The sequence below is a fragment of the Cynocephalus volans genome, chromosome 8 (genome assembly GCF_027409185.1).
Source record: "Cynocephalus volans isolate mCynVol1 chromosome 8, mCynVol1.pri, whole genome shotgun sequence".
Classification (NCBI taxonomy): domain Eukaryota; kingdom Metazoa; phylum Chordata; class Mammalia; order Dermoptera; family Cynocephalidae; genus Cynocephalus; species Cynocephalus volans.
In genome coordinates, this window is record NC_084467.1 from 35,594,364 (window position 1) to 35,611,682 (window position 17,319).

At 41.5% G+C, this 17,319-nt stretch overlaps 1 protein-coding gene across 4 annotated transcripts in view; it reads left to right on the forward strand.

Moving 5' to 3' along the window:
* Window positions 1–5,211: 5,211 nt before the first annotated feature.
* KDM4A (lysine demethylase 4A) overlaps window positions 5,212–17,319 on the forward strand; it is a 44,452-nt gene continuing 32,344 nt past the window's right edge. Inside the window, exons 1-6 of one of the 4 annotated variants that reach the window (XM_063104142.1) lie at window positions 5,566–5,691; window positions 6,556–6,663; window positions 7,477–7,653; window positions 9,915–10,090; window positions 13,230–13,344; window positions 14,718–14,911. In XM_063104142.1, coding sequence (XP_062960212.1) covers window positions 7,516–7,653; window positions 9,915–10,090; window positions 13,230–13,344; window positions 14,718–14,911 — 623 coding nt within the window. In that variant the 5' untranslated portion in view covers window positions 5,566–5,691; window positions 6,556–6,663; window positions 7,477–7,515. Of the gene's footprint in view, window positions 5,344–5,558; window positions 5,692–6,555; window positions 6,664–7,476; window positions 7,654–9,914; window positions 10,091–13,229; window positions 13,345–14,717; window positions 14,912–17,319 lie in introns of those variants that run through there. The other 3 variants (XM_063104143.1, XM_063104144.1, XM_063104141.1) reach the window with 3 other exon arrangements.

Genomic DNA, 17,319 nt, shown 5'->3' on the forward strand with positions numbered 1-17,319 from the left:
TCCAGAATATGTAAAGAACTCTTACAACTCAATAATAAGGAAACAAACTACTTAATTAAAAGATGGACAAAAGATTTGAATAGACATTTCACCAAAGAGGATATATGAATGGCTAATAAGTACATAAAAGATGCTCAACATCATTAATCATTTAGGGAAATGCAAATTAAATCCACAATGAGATACTATGTTAGCTCACTAGAATGGCTATAATCAGAAAGACAGAGAATACCAAATGTTGGCAGGGATGTGTAGAAATGGGAATCCTCATATACTGTTGATAAAATTGTCAAATTGTACAGCTACTTTAGAAAAGTTTGTCAGTTTCTTAAAAAGATAAACATAAATTTACTATGCGACCCAGCAATTATTCCACTCCCAGTTATCTAAGAATGCAAACATACATTCGAACAAAGACTTGCATGTAAATGTTCAGAGCAGCACTATTCATAATAGCCAAAAAGTGGAAACAATCCAAATGTCAATCAATACTACAAAGGGATACTATTCAGTAATAGAAAGGAATGAAATACTGGTGCATGCTACAACATGGGTGACTCTCAAAAAAATTATGCTCAGTGAAAAAAGCCAGATACAAAAGTTCACATATGGCATGGTTCTATTTATATGAAATGTCCAGAAAAGGCAAATCTATATAGACAAAAAGTAGATTAATGGTTGCCTGGGGCTAAGGGTGGAAACAGAGATTGACTGTAACTGGGCATGAAGGATCTTTTTTGAGGTAGTGGATTTTATTGAGGTGATGGAAATATTCTAAAACTGGATTGGGTGATGGTTGCATGAGTTGGTAAATTTATTTAAAAGTCACTAAATTATACCCTCAAAAGAAAAATAGGGTGGCCAGTTGGCTCAGTTGGTTAGAGTGTGACCTTCTAACACCAAGGTCAAGGGTTTGGTTCCCTGAACCAGCAAACTGCAAAAAAAAAAAACTAATGACAACATATATCTAAATGTAAACAATTTTTGTGTATATAAAGTAGTCCTCCCTTATCTGCAAAGGACACATTACAAAATACCCAGTGGATGCCAGAAACTGCGGATAGTACTGAACTCTACATATGCTACGTTTTTCCCTATACATACATGCCTATGATAAAGCTTAATTTATAATTTAGGCACAATACAGATTAACAGCAATAACTAATAATAAAATAGAACAATTATAAGACCTTTCTCTCTTAAAACCTTACTGTATGTAATATTTTCAGACAGTTGTTGACCATGGGTAACAAACTGCAGAAAGTGAAACCATGGATAAGGAGGCACTACTGTAAAGCATTTAGCACAATGTTTGGAATCATAACAGCTCAATAAATGTAGTTAACTTTTTAAGCTAATAACATTGCCATTGTTATTACTTATGTCATGCCTTCTACATGCTAGGCATTGCACTGAGTGCTGGATAAAATGAAGCTCCAGGAAAGAATCCTCGGGCTAGGAACATAGCATAAACTTTATGCCACGATGGAATCTGATTTCCAAATTCCACTGCTATTGCTGGGAAGTCACCCTAAACGTTGTTCTCCCCTGTTCTTTTCCTTCATAGTAAGCACAACTTTTGTAATTTTATTTCTTTGTGTGAGCGCTTTTTGTGTGTCTGTCTTCCTCACTAGATTGTAAACACTATGAGGGCAGAGGTCTGTTCCACTCATTACTGGCAGGTGGGCAGATTCTAGTAGACTTTTTGCCGGTCTGATAGAAGGAACAGGTACTGCTGATACTGTCCCTTTCCTCCTTATTGCCTAAAAATGTGGACAGGATGTCTGGAGCTGCAGCAGTCGTCACCTTATAGCCATGAGGTGCACACGTGAGGGCCAAGGCCAAGTTGAGAAGGATGATGGAGAAAGATAGATAGAGCTCATATCTCTGATGACTTTGTTGAGCACTGAGCCAATGCTCACCCGCCTCCAGACCTCTTATTACATGAGGAAAAAACCTTGTATTTGTTTAAGCCATTGTTTCTAGGGTTTTCTATTTCCGGCAATAGAACACATTTCTAAATGATACTATCAATAATACCAAAGTGATATTCTTTTTTTTTTTTTTTTTTTGCCTTTTTCGTGACCGGCACTCAGCCAGTGAGTGCACTGGCCATTCCTACATAGGATCCGAACCTGGGAGGGTCGCCGCGCTCCCAGCGCCGCACTCTCCCGAGTGTGCCACGGGCTCGGCCCCCAAAGTGATATTCTTGATAAACTTTTGTCTAGTGAAGGAAGATGGATGTGTAAACAAATCCATGCATTCATAAAACACTTGCTTTGTGGAATTCTGTAAAGGGTGATGTAAAGTACTACATCAAGGGGTCCCTAGTTACATACCGGTTTCTGGCTTAGATGTTTGGGTCCCACTAAGATAGGAAACCTAGGAGGGCAAGACTAGTTCTTTATTGAACATGTGGGTTTTAGGTATCTGTAGAACATCCAGGCAGAGGGTTCCAGAGCTAACAGGATATATGGATCTGAGCTCAGGGGAGGAGATTGTGCTGGGGTATAGAATGGGTGCCATCAGTGTGCACATATGAGTGAAGCCCACGAGTGAATGCTATTGAGCTCTTGTTTCAGGATCTATGCTAAGTGCTTTGTATCATTACCATCATCATCATCACCCCAGCTAACATTTACTGAGCACTTACTATGTCCAATTAGACTTCTAATTGCTTTACCTCATTATCTCATTACCTCATTGGTCTCATTTAATTCTCACAACCAGGAAAGGGAAGTACTATTCTAATTTTATTTATAAGAGAACTGAGGATTAGAGAATTAAGTTACTTGCCGTAAGTCATACTGCTAGTGAGTTGTAGAACCAGAAACACCTAAGGAGAGTATGTAGAACGAGAGAAGGCAAAGGACAGACAGCCACGAGGACATCAACATTTTTTTTTTTTTTTTGACTGGTAAGGGGATCGCAACCCTCGGCACGGTGTGGTCTGCACCACACTCAGCCAGTGAGCGCACCAGCCATCCCTATATAGGATCTGAACCTGCAGCCTCGGAGTTACCAGCGCCGCACTCTCCCGAGTGAGCCAGGGGGCCGGCCCAACATGTTTTTTTTTTTTTAATTTAAAAAATATATAAATTAATTTTTAAATTTAATTTTAAAAATTAAGGTATGATATGTACATTAAATGTTATGCACAATTTGTAAGTGTACAGATCACTGAATTTTTACAGTGTGAGCACACCAGTGTAACCACCATCCAGATCAAGACACAGAACATTACCAACACCCAGAAGAATCCTTTGTGCTGCTCCTGCCCTATCATTACCTGTCTCCCACCTAAAGGTAACCACAACGTTTTTACTTCTGTTGCCATAGATTAGTTTTGCTTAGAATATCAACATTTAAGAGGTGAGAAAGCAAAGATAAGCTTAAAAAGGAGACTGAGACAAACTGGTCAGATAAATGGGATGTCAAGAGAACTTGATCTGGGCTCTGCCTATCATGTGCGCACACACCAGTTGGAAGTTAGTGATACAAAGTAGAGGGGCCTTGGAAATTCTATTTGGCAGCAGTGGGAAATAAAGCAAGATCGAGTTCACCAAGCAGCTGGTAATGACAGCAGCACTAGCAACTATACCTGTGTCCGGGACAGTGGAGTGGTAGTGAGACACAGTGGAGTTGGTAGTGAGAGCAGCTCTAGCAACTGTATCCGTGTCCCAGACAGTGGAGTGGTAGTGACAGCAGCACTAGCAACTGTATCCCTGTCCCAGAAAGTGGAGTGGTAGTGAGAGCAGCGCTAGCAACTGTATCTGTGTCCGGGACAGTGGAATCTTTGAGGCAATCTGCAACATACTGTGCATAGTGGCAGCAGCAAGGACAGTGGTGGATGAATTCTGCTGCGTGACTTGGGGTGGTTTTCTTTATGTTTGCGCCAAATTGGATTCTTCAGACCCTTACCAATTTTGTGAGCTACCAAATATAATCTGTTATCTAATATATTACCTTACTAGGTCAAGAGAGAAAAACCTTGTAATTGTTGTGAAAGACTACTAGTTGCCTACCCAAGGTCTTTTTTGAAGCAGAACTGTTTGTTTTTGTTTTTGTTTTTTCAGAAAGCATGTGTCCAGCCCAAGGGGATAAATCACACTTGGTTCATATCATTCTATGTAATACCATCCTTTTTGCCAACATTGATTCACTCTCAACAACAACCCTGCAAGGCAGGTATTATTTTTTCCATTTTACTGATGTGAAAACCCAGGCTTAGAGGAGTGACTGGTTTTGAACACAGGTCTGACTCCATACAGTTCTTTCCAGTGCACTACACCGTTACTTTTCCATTGGTAATTTTGTACTTTTTAACGACTCTGATTGTGGGTATTCTACCTTCTTATTTGACCTGTAAGGGTGTCCTGTAATGCCTCCTTCCCTATCACCCTTGACTATCCGGGAACTCCTTAAGACTAACTGCCGCCCCCGCCCCCCCCAACTGCCTTTAATGACTTCTACGAACCCCCTCACCCTCCACAAGTGCCTCTAATGATTCCCAGGATCCCCCTCGCTCCGTCCCGAGTTGTCCTAATGACCACAAAATCCCCGCTCATCGAGGAGCTGCTTTTTAATGACAGTAAGGACACCCTCCCTCAGGACCTGTCCTGATGACCCTCAGGGCTCCTCAGGAACCGCTCCCTTCAAGAACCGTCCCTTCTTACCGACGAGGGAGGGGGTTCCAAGGACACAGAACTTTGTTTTAAAGACCGAGACGGTCCTATACAAACACGGACAAGTTGGTCACCTTATCAGGACTCTTTGACCTCGAAAGCTGTCCCTAACGACCCTCAACACACTTCCACAGGGGGGAAAGGGGCTACTCACCCCAAGAAAACTCTGGCTCATCCTTTCGTTAGAAACATCCTATCATAACCAAACCGCCCCGACCTACCTACCCGACCAGCCCATTTCTAGGTACTCGCCTCTTTCAACCCTGACTGGTTGTGGTGGCCAGAAGCCCGCCTGTGATTGGCAGCTCCGCGATGCAGCCGAGCAGCTCAGGGGCCGCGGTCCGGAGGGGTGCAGCGTTTCCTCCTGGCAACAGCCCGAGCCGGCGCTCATAGGCTGAGCGCGTCGGTGTTCCCGGGCTCAGAGGCGGCTGCCGCGCCTGCTCGTTGGCTGTTGGAGGACTTATAGCCGCCCTCAGACTGGTGGGCTCTGTGGGGTGCTGTGAGTCTGCGCAGAGCCCGACTTTGGATGGGCGGAGCTTCGTCCTTCGACTGCAGGAAAAGCAGTAGGATCGGCTAGTGGCGACAGCAGAAGCCGAGCCTAAGCCCTGCCGGGGCTGTGGAATTTACGTGACATCTATAGGGCTTTGGAATCCTTTAGGTTTGTTGCTGCTGTAGCCGTGACCGACAGCTCCGGTGGGGGTAGGGCGGTAGGGTGGTTCTTTCAGCCGTGAGTGATAGGCATGTTTCTCGGCCAATAGGAGTAGGAGCTTTTGAAAGGGGTCCCGAGATTGGCGCTTTCCAATCTCTTATAGCCAATGGGCGTCGGGCGAGGGGGACGGGTCCACTGGGTGCTATTTTCTTCTTCCTGCGGCCGGGCCTCACTCGCCCGGGCGGCGGGGCCGGAGGGCTCGGAGCTGTGCGTGGTGAGGTTCGGGGTCCTTGGGAGCGGGGCACGGGAGGAAGCGGACTGCCTTTGGAGCGATACCTGCTGGAGCAGCTGCGAGGGGTGGGTGCGGGAGTTTGACGTGGTTGTTAGCAACAGCTACCTTTATTGAGTGGTTAAGTACTGGGCCTAGTGCTTGCATCATCTGAGTTAATAACAGCAACCCGGCAGGGGGTGGGATCTCCATTTTACAGGTGGAGAAACTGAGAGTCAACTCACACGGCCAAGGTCACAGAGCTAAAGGTGGCAGAGACTGAATCTGCATTCAGAGTAGCCGGTGCTCTTGAACCACTAGCTCTGTTGTTGGATGCGCTAGGGAAGGGGTCAGGGAACGGGAGCTTTCTCCAGGGAATAGCTGGGGGGAAGGGAATCCTAGGGTTGAAGAAAGAGAATGAACACTTAGGTGACGGTGAGGACATTAGTTGTTCAGCAGTTACCGACCGCTCTGTGCCATGCATTGTTCTAGGCATACAAAGATGAATAGACCCATTAGGGCCCCTTTCAAAGTCCGGAGAGAAGCCCCAACACTGTATTCACATCATTATGTTTCTGTAAAATTTGCAAAAGTAAGATATCTTGGATTCTTTTTTTTTAAAGAGGGGCCTCAAAATTGAGTAAGCTTCAGGTTGCAACACACTTGGATTTGCCCTTACAAAGAACTTAGTCCAGGTGGAGATTAGGATGTAAGCAGCATAGAGTAATGAAGATGCAGTAGGAGTGGACTGGGGGCAAATTTCCTGGTTATGTAAAACAGGGATAACAATGTACCTGCCATGCAAAGTTTCTGCAAGGTTCGTGAATAGCGCCTGCCCAGGAACACACCTTATTTTCAGTGTAATTGTTGTCTAAGAGATGTGGGTATAGGGTTTGTCTTCTCTCCTACCTTAGACAGTGTGCTCCATGCTATCTCTAAAATCTGTTAACTAGATTGCTGAGCTTCAGATTGGGGGAGCAGAACTGCTGGACCTTCAGTGAGGAGGTTCAGTAGAGGAAAGGACACACTGTTTTTGCTTCTAGACCGGCGCCTTTTGTCTGGTATGCTTTGTCTTTTTTAAACTGAGGTTCTGTTGTGTTACTAAGCAATGGGAATGCACCCACTTAACTGGAGACCTCATCTAAAAACATGAAGTATTTATTTTACTTTCTCCAGTCAGTTATGAAGTTTACCCTGTAATGCCAGTGTATTGCCTGTTTAAATCTTGTCCTTAGAGTTCTGGGTACAGAGCATTTGAACTTGTCCCTAGCTTGACTTCATTAAGTACAGCTAAAACTGCATTTTAGTTTAGATATGAGAACAATTTCACTTTAGGGTTTTTAAATCGTAAGTCATGCTACTAATATCAAAATACTTTTTCACCCTTAGACTTTGTAGCTTGTAGCCAACTAACTTTTCTTAGCAATCTAGAATCCTGTTTTAAAGCTGTGCTCTAGAAAGGAGCCGGTAGGTGACTTTTTAAATCAGGTTGTAGTATATTTAATACTCTGAGAAGTGATTAGCAAGGTGTGAAAAGGGAGTAACTTGAAAAGATAAGGGTAAAGTATGGGCAGGTCAGCTGTATGTTAGATAGGACCAACAACCAAATAGTTTCCCTTTCTCAGTTGAAACAGAGTCTCTGTTTAAATGAGATTTCAATATATGCAGTTTGGACACATAAGGTTCTTTTGAAACAGAACCTTTTCTATCTATATTTCTAGTTCATTTAACTTTTCTAAGGCAGATTCCAAGTGTGAGATTTTATCACTTCATCAGAATTTCGGCATCATCCTTACTATTTTCAGCACTGACATTTCCAACATTTAGTTTAATTATGTTTTACATAATTTTATGCTCTTAATGTGTTTCTTCAGATTCCTAGCTGACCAAAGTGAACTCACAAAGGAGGGAAAATGGCTTCCGAATCTGAAACCCTGAATCCCAGTGCTCGGATAATGACCTTTTATCCGACCATGGAAGAGTTCCGGAACTTCAGTCGATACATTGCCTACATTGAATCCCAAGGAGCTCATCGGGCTGGGCTAGCCAAGGTGAGGGGTAGGGTTGTTCAACATGGTTTTTGTGACAGAAGGCGGTGAGGGAGTCTTTTCCTAAATGAAGGCCAGAATTAGGTTTTACTGGAAGTTGGGGCGGGGCGATGACTTTAGTGAATGCTGTCCTATTTGCAAGTTAATTCCTCTTAATATCTGAAGCATCTCCGCTGTTAGTAGGAGAGCTGTTTGGAATTTTCAAAAGAGGAAGTAAAGAGCCAGCATCTCCAGACCTGGCTGCTGTAGCGCTTTAGTGCTTTTTATCTGTCATTGAGGGCTTATTCCATCGGCTTCTTTTGCTCTTAGTTCAGTCTCATCCAGCATTTTGGTAGTAACTTGGTTTCCCATGTGGGCTTTCTTCAAAGGGGACAGAATGCACTGGCTAGCTGACACAGAATTCTGGTTCTTGTAATTTGAAATTGGTTTCTGGTTTTTACTTTTCCTGTGTTGGTTTAGTTATTTTTCCTGAGTCGAATCAGTCCTTCACGTATTCTGTTAAAGTCAGGTTTGTGAGTCTCCAAAGATGAAATGACCACATTTCTGGAAGGATCCTCAAGAAACTGAGAGGCATGGGAAACAGTTTGAAACAGGAGGAAATTTTGTATACTGTTTTATGCTGTTTGAATTTCCTACCTTATGTATTTGTTACCTTTTCAATATGAAAAAGGAAAGCAAAGACATTGATTAAAAAGCTGAGAGACCAACTTTGGATCCTGGTGCTTCCATTGAGGCTGAGACAGCTCCATCGTTACTCTTAGGTGCAGATATGGCCACTGCTAGGTTAATAATAGCAGGTAGGAGCAGCAGGACCCGCAGTACAACTTTTCATAGCACATCTCTTTTATTGGTTATACTTTATTACATTAAAAAATTTACAAAATAAATACTTATTACAAGTTAATTCAGAGATACATAAAAGACGGATCTTCATGTGCCTTCCCAGTGCCATCTCCTTAAGGTGATCAGTGTTAATTTGTAGTGCCTTCCATACCTTTTTCTCTCTCACACTAATATACACACATATAGGATAGTGTTATTTGTTTTGTTTTGTTTTGTTTTGTTTTTTTAAAAGATGACCGGTAAGGGGATCTTAACCCTTGACTTGGTGTTGTCAGCACCACGCTCAGCCAGTGAGCTAACCGGCCATCCCTATATAGGATCCGAACCCGCGGCCTTGGTGTTATCAGCACCACACTCTCCCGAGTGAGCCACGGGCTGGCCCGATTTGTTTTGTTTTTAAAAGCGATAGGATCGTGCCATACGTATTCCTGTGTTGGTTAGTTGTTTTGTTCTTTTTTTTCCTACATTCTCTCTAGGTTGATTATGGATTCAACTCATTCTTCTTTTTTCTCATGTTAACTATCTTGTTAATTTCTTATTATTGGAATAGGTAACATTTATGTGGGTGAAAACAAAATATTATTAGAAGGTAGATAAAGTCTCACTGCCACTTCTCTCCATACTTTCTTATATATCCTTCCGGTGTTGCCTTATAGCAAATACTAGCATATGTTTATGCATGAGAATGTGCATGTGTGTGTTTGTTTACTCCCTTCTTATGTAAAATGTACCATGCAATATTCACTAATTTAAAAAACAAACAAAAAAACTGTATAGTGGGGGCCGGCCCATGGCTCACTTGGGAGAGTGTGGTGCTGATAACACCAAGGCCACGGGTTCAGATCCCATATAGGGATGGCCAGTTAGTTCAATGGGTGAGCGTGGTGCTGACAACACCAAGTCAAGGGTTAAGATCCCCTTACCGGTTATCTTAAAAAAAAAAAAAAACTGTATAATGTTCATAGACTGGTTCTACCTAAATTTATTTAACTATTCAAGATTAGGTTTTTAAGAATGTTATGCTTCTTTGTAAATAGACTGTAATCTGGTATGTGAGAGAAGGAAACTCTATGAATGTAGAGCTGACCTAATCAAGGAAAATTGTGTTTAAAGAGAGCCCTGGGCTGTTAGATTGAGAGACAATCAACTCTTCAACCTCCTTTCCTGGTGCCCAGATAAGCTACTGAAGCTGAGAACAAGTATTACTTACCTTAGGTCATTGCAACTAGGCAGCTAGTTGATGGCAGAACGGGATCAGGGTTAGCACGACAGCGTATCTTACTGTGTTTGGGTGATCATGGGTAAATTAAAGTAACATTTGAGTAAAATTGACTGGTAGGTTCGATAGCAGCCTACCTACTTTCTGAACTCTGTCTTGCCAGATTTCTCATTTGTCTCTTTGTTTCTTATGTTCCATACAGGTTGTTCCTCCTAAGGATTGGAAGCCACGAGCATCCTATGATGATATTGATGATCTGGTCATTCCTGCCCCCATCCAACAGCTGGTGACAGGGCAGTCTGGCCTCTTTACTCAGTACAACATACAGAAGAAAGCCATGACTGTCCGAGAGTTCCGCAAGATAGCCAATAGTGATAAGTGAGTAGAAACTTTTTTTTTTAACCTGTCATAGCATCTAGGACCTAGCACCTCATCCTCATAGCTATCTCTAAGACCGCTTCTGTCTCACTGAAGAACTGTTTACTCAGTTCTAGTTTCTGTCTCCTGTTCTGCTTTTTTTATGGAAGCATTTCCTCCTCTCCGTACTGTGTCAGTCTAAACTTGTCCATATATAAAGTAATCCCATTGTTTTTCCATCAGAAGTAGAATCATTTTCTTATTCTGGTAAATTGCAAAGTTGCAAAAGAGAAAGTTGGAGGTGGTACAAAAGGAGCTTTTGCTGGATGTATTGACACCATCTGCTTAACAGAAAGTGGCTTTAGCAATGTCAGTTCATGTCTTATCTTGGGATTCTTCTGTCTTTAGTGATGCTCAAACTCCTCACTACCCACCTAGCTGCTGTCTCATCTCTGTTTTGACATTAACAAAGTGAATAAACTACCAAGCTGGTTGTTATTTTCTATCACTTCATTCTTCATCTGTACATTCTTACCTCTTTTAGAAACATCTTTTATTTGTTTAGGTCTGTTGTTTTCAGTTGTTTTTCTCTGCTTTTTGAAAATATTTAGCTCTCATTTTACTTCAGATTCACAGAAAATGAATTTTGTGCTTCCCTCATTCGCTCTGACTGTTCCTTCTTAATAACTCTTTCTTGGATCTTCTCACTTCCCATTTTACTCCTTAATTTGAGTTTCCACAAGGGATTCCTCCTTTTTCCCTGCCGCTTTTCCGGAGCCTTTTTGATATGTGCACCTCTAGATTTCATCCTGTCATTCATACTGCGCCTTCACTGTGAAGAGCCCAGAGCTGGATCTTTAGCTTGCCGGTCCTTACACTTCTGGGGGCAGCACCTCATGTGCTTTGTCATCGCTCTGTCACATCAGGTCTCGCTCTTTGCCTTCTTTCCATTTGACATATCCCAGTTCTAATTGAGGTCTTCCAGTTTTATCGACAATTTAATTCTTAAAACATCTACATTGTTGGCCAACCTGCTGGCCAATGAGAGAATTTATGTAAAAGCATGTTGAAGAAGTATGACATGGTCTGCAGATAAAAGGCTGTGTCATCCTTTATGTCTAATTTTATTTTTTTAATTGACACATTGTAATTATGCATATTTATGGGGTACAGTTTGATGTTTCAATGCATGTGTATGTTGTATAATGATGAAATCAGGGTAGTTAGCATATCCACCTTATGCAGTTATCATTTTTTTGTGGTGAGAACATTAAAAAACTTCTCTTCTAGTTATGTTATAATATACAGTACCTTCACTGTTAACCATTGCCACCCTGCTATGCAACAGAACACCAGAACCTATTCCTCCTATCTAATTGTGACTACCCATTGACCAACCTCTCCCCATCCTCCCCCCACCCCCAGTCTGGTAACCACTGTTCTACTCTACTTCTGTGGTATCCGCTTTTTGTTTTGATTCCATGTATAAGTGAGGTCACATGGTATTTGTCTTTCTGTGTCTGGTTTGTTTCACTTAATAGGATATACTCCATGTTCATCCATGTTGTCACAAATGACAGGATTTCATTCATTCTTTTTTTGTGGCTGAATAGTATTCCTTTGTGTGTATATATTACATTTTCTTTATCCATCTATTGATGGACAATTAAGTTGATTCCATATCTTGGCTATTGTCAATAGTGCTGCAATAAATACAGGAGTGTAGATACCTCCTCAACATGCTGATTTTATTTCCTTTGGTTATACATCCAGTAATGGGATTGCTGTATCATACAGTAGTTCTATTTTTAATTGTTTGAGGAATCTGGATACTGTTTTCCGTATGTCTGATTTTAACTATGCATGGGGGTTAAGCTCACCTGCTTTCTGTTTCTCACATGGGGCTCCACCAGCGGCTTCAGCCTCCTATGTCTTTCTTCTCTTCTTTTCAACACATGTGAGGATTTTTCTTATTTTAAGATACTACTTTTCCTTTTAAATTAACCATGTCTGCTCCCTTTACCCTGATATATAACAGATTCTTATCTTTGATTTCTATCTGCATGTCCAGGCATCTTAAAGAAAGAAAACCTAGTAGGTAAACACCTAAATTTATAAAACAGATCAGTTGGAGGTAGGATAGTTACTTATATTTCAAAGGGAACGTTAGGTCTCTAAATTTATTATTTTATATGAAGGTGTAAGGCAGTATTTAAAGTAAGGTTTTTTGGGGTTTTTTTTTCACTCATTCTCATTATTTCCACACAATTTCATTTTGGTCTTCATGTCCACTCTTTATCCATGCGTAGTATTTTTTTTTTGCCATTTTAGTTACAGTGTGCATTAGTTTTTCCACTTTTTCAGATACCAATAAGGTTTGCATATTACTCTTTTTAAATCACTGCATAATTTTTAAATGTTTTGAACTTCTAAAAATATTTTTTGGAGTAAATTCTCAGTATGTGACTATTAAGTTAAAGAGTATGGATATTTTTATGGTTTTAGATATAGATGTAGATAGGTAGATATAAATATGTGTATATGTGTGTGTGTGTGTATTTCCCTAAATAAGATATTTGATGTGCAAAAATCCATTAAATTTTAAGGACTATTTTATATTTTCATTAAAATATTTTATGTTTTTAGGCATAGTTATTTGTCGAGTGCTAGCCCCTGCGTAGGGTGCAGGGAATACAGCTTCCTTTACGCTGTGCAGGGAAGTGAGTGCTGTGAGAGCGCCTCAGCTCCTGCCATGCTGCTGGGTTTGGGTCGTCTATGAGTGTGTAGGGATTTGTGGTTCTTGGTTCTCACAAATTTGTAAGCCCATTTTCTCCCTGGGTGGCCAGGCCTCTCCTGAATCTAGCAAGGTATGGTTTAAGTAGAGTCTCTTCAGAGATTTGGATTTACATCTGCAGGTACTTTACCTCCCTCAGTCCCAGCACTCATGGAAAGGATATTGAGGGAGTTTCTTGAAGGCCAAGATTGTCTACGGCCATACCACCCTGAACGCGCCCGATCTCGTTTGAAGGCCAAGATTATTTTTTGTTCATTTGAAATGACTTGCTGTCCCTGGAATAGGGGATTGTGTCTTATACTGTTCATAATGCCGAATAATTTGTCCCCTGTAAGTGGTTAACACTTTTTAAAAAACTTTTGAAAGGTACTGCACCCCACGCTATAGTGAATTTGAAGAGCTTGAGCGGAAATACTGGAAAAATCTCACATTCAATCCTCCAATCTATGGTGCAGATGTGAATGGGACTCTCTATGAAAAGGTAAGACTCCCTGGGAGCCCTCTTTGTAGCATTTTTGTAATTTTGTAATGTAATACCATTTTTCTGCCTCACACATAGTAGGCATTTAAAAGCAGTTTGGTGAATGGGTGGGTGAAGCAATGAATGACCTACCAGCAGCTGATGTGCTGTGCTCGCTTAATTGTAGGTGTTTTTGCATGTGACTGAATTTTATTTCTCCCACTCTACATATGAATTGGAAGATGTGGTGTTCTTTTCAAGGGCTGTTAGCATAGTCTGTGGGTGGTAGCTGATGAGGATGAATTGTTGAAAGGGTGGGATGGATCACAGAAAAGGAACTGTTGGGGGAGAGGCAGTATGCTTTCTGCAGTCTAATGAAAGGGGTATACATTTAAGAAAAGAAACTTATTTAGATTTTCAGGACCCTCAAACAATTCTGTAGTGAAAGCTATTGTAACTAGTTGTATCAGCTTAGATGTAGTGCTTTTTGGCATAAAGAACTGCCTTAAATATGGTAGAAGGCAGAATGTTTGAGATTGTCTTTGGATGATTAAAAAATTTGTAGGGTATGTCAGGGACTATCAGTTCAGATTAATTTTAGTATTTTCAAACTCTTTTTGGGCTGGCTGATTAGCTCAGTTGATTAGAGTGCAACTTTGTAACACCAAGGTCAAGTGTTCGGATCTCTGTACTGGCCAGCCACCGCCTGCCACCCTCCCCCCCCACGAAAAAGTGGATTCAACTCTTTCCTTCCAATAATTTATAAAAAGTGAATTCCAAGTTTGTTGATAAATTTTTTGTGTGGTGGGAAGTCAAACTTATAGGGATGAATGGCAGGAAGATGCTGTAAAGGATCTGGGGTGGGGAGGGATGAAAGCAGAGTGTAGTAATAGTCCAGATCCTGGTTATGGGAGGTGGGCTCCTGGCTGACCATTACAAATCAGGAAAAGGGCATTGTAGACATTTTATGAAAGCACTGCCCTGTGGAAATTGGGGCTAAAAAAGCCACAAATTGCTCTAGTTGACTCACGGTTTGCATTTTTTTTCTGTGTGGTCTAAGTGTTCCTTCCTATTTTGGCCTAAATTCTTTAGCTTCAGTTTAAACTCTTCCTCCTGGGTATAGAACAGGTGACTGTCACCTTCTTATTCATCTTTCCTACACTAGCATTGTTCAGAAGTGGTGTTGGCCCTTTGGAGGTAGAACACCACCAGTTCCAGTGGAAGCTGTGAGTGCGTAAAGGATGTTGTGTTCTTCAATTCCATCTTGCTGTGACATTATTCCACAAGCTTGTCAGAGGTGACAGCTTGCCTGTGACCTCCTTTATGGTTTGTAGGTTAAGACCCTAAGTTTATATTCAAACATAACTCGCTCTGGGCTGTCGTTTCCTTTGCAGCATGTTGATGAGTGGAATATTGGCCGGTTGAAAACAATTCTGGACTTGGTGGAAAAGGAGAGTGGAATTACCATTGAGGGTGTGAATACACCATACCTGTACTTCGGCATGTGGAAGACATCCTTTGCCTGGCACACCGAGGATATGGACCTGTACAGCATCAACTACCTGCACTTTGGAGAACCAAAGTCCTGGTAAAGTCAGCCTGTAGTTGGTACTGGGCTTCTCACCTTTAATGTGAATGGGAAACCCTCAGGATAGTGATAAAATGCAGATTCTGGTTCACTAGGCTTGGGGTAGAATTCTACCTTTTTTTTTTGGCAGCTGGCCAGTTCAGGGATCGAACCCTGGACCTTGGTGTTATCAGCACCATGCCGTAACCAATTGAACTAACTGGACAGCTTAAACAGTGATGAGGTGATGTTGGAGCTCTGGTGCTCAGAATGCTTTTTGAGTAGCGAGGCTTTAGAGAGCAGGCCACTTAATACCATTGTATGAAAGCATAAGTAGGCTGAGTTAATGAAAGCCACAGGGGCTATAACACTGCTTTCTAATTTCTTTTTCTGAATAGGCCTGAGGCATTTCTTAGAGGCAGACTTCCAAGACTGGAGTCACTCCTTTAGGTGATAGAAAGCTCTATTTTCCTCATGGAAAAAATATTTGGTGTGCAGCAGTGTGTGCTTAACACAGGAGGGGATGTGAGGCTGCTTAGCATATGTTTTCTGCTCTCCAGGATGTTATCAGTCTTGTTGGGAAGACAAAAGATTTATTCTCTTCTCTCCCCGCACTAACCCATCTCTCAGTCTTAGCGTTTCAGTGAAGGGCTGCAGAGAACAACAGTGAGTAAGACAGATGAGGTATCTTCCCTCACACAGATAAGAGAGTGTGTAGGAGATAGAATATGAGAAAATGATAATGTGGTGTGGGAACAGCTCAGATTGGGAAGTGGTGGGTGCTAAGGTCCACATAAGAAGGGCACATGGTCGGGGTGGGGATTAGAGAAGTCTTCCTTGCAAGAGGTGACAACTAAGCTAAGAGCACAGATGGAACCACACGTGCAAAGCTGCTAGGCTGCGAGAAAGCATGGTGTGTTAGGGAGCCAGAGGAAGTCTGCCTGCATGGGTGCTGTGTACGAGGATGAGGAGTGAGTGATGAGGCAGAGGAGACACCTTGCGCCAGGTTATGGGGAGTCGAGGAAACTGTATCCGTCTTCATTTCCTTTTCCAGCATCTTCAGCCACATCCTGTCCCAGGGTTTTTCCTTTCTTCTTTAAAATGCTTTCCAGTTTCTAGTCGTGGGGAGAAAAACCTTTTGAGCCTATGATTACTCCCTAATAATTTTTTTGTGTGATGGGGAAGTCAAGTGTTCAGGGAGGAATGGCAGAAAGATGCTGTAAGGATCTGGGATGGGGAGGGATGAAAGCAGGGCATAATAACCTAGAACCTATTTATGGAGGTGGGCTCCTGGCTGACCATTACAACTCAGAAAAAGGACATTGTAGACTTTATAAAGGCACTGCCCGGTGGAAGTTGGGGCCAAAAACGCCACACATTGTTCTAGTTGATTCCCATGTTTTGCATTTTTTTTCCTTCTAGTTACCGTCCCATTTCCTTCTGTTAATTGGTAGACTTGTAGAATCTATAAATGTAGTTTTTGTGTCTTCACCATTCACTCCAAAAGTCCCTGACATTGGATTTCCATTCTTCTATCAGGAAAAGGTTTTCTAGTTATTGAGTACACTCTTTAGGTCATCGGCAGCGGGGCCTCCAGAGGCTTCTGTGCTCGGTTACCTAATGGATCTCAAAGTCCTTTAGGTGACATGTTTCTCAACTCTCCTCTGTTTTGTTCTATAATGAAGCCATTTGGGATGGGAAGTTTTAGTTATTGTTGTAGAATAATCTTTAGAACAGATTATAAAGGTTAAAATAGAGTTACTCTGAGTTTTAGAATATAAAGTTTAACAGTTTTGCAAAAGTTTTATTTTTTTATTTGTTTGTTTTTGGTGGCTGGCTGGTATGGGGATCCAAACCCTTGGCAGTTGAGCAAAAGTTTTAAATAGACATAGGTGGGTTTTTTTCCTTTTGTTTTGTTTTTATGAAGAACAGTTCCTATAGTGTCTGGACAGCCGACCAGGTAGAAAAGTAATTAATTGTTGGATAATCAATAGCTGTTATGGAAATGAAGGAAAAATAGGCTCATTAGCAGATATGAGGCCAAATCTGTTAAGTACCTAATTCATCTTCACCTTGTTTTCCATCCTTCCTCTGTTCCACACCCTGTTAGGCCTTTCAAGCTCTGCTAGGAGCATTCAAAAAATACTGAGATTATGTAATGCTTTCCTCCTTTTTTTTTCCTTTTTCTTTTCTTTTTTATTTTTTTTAAGTTTTATTACATGAAAAACATTATAAAGGACAAAAATATTGCATACCATAAATCCTGGCCCATGGTAAATGTGTCTTATTAAATGAATGAATACAGAAGAAATAAGTTCACTCATACTTCTATGTGGGCTCCCCACTCTTCTGCCCAAATAGCCTACTATTTCATTTCTCCAGATTCCCTTCTAGCAGTTGGGAAGTTTAGCAATCTGCTATTTCAAGGT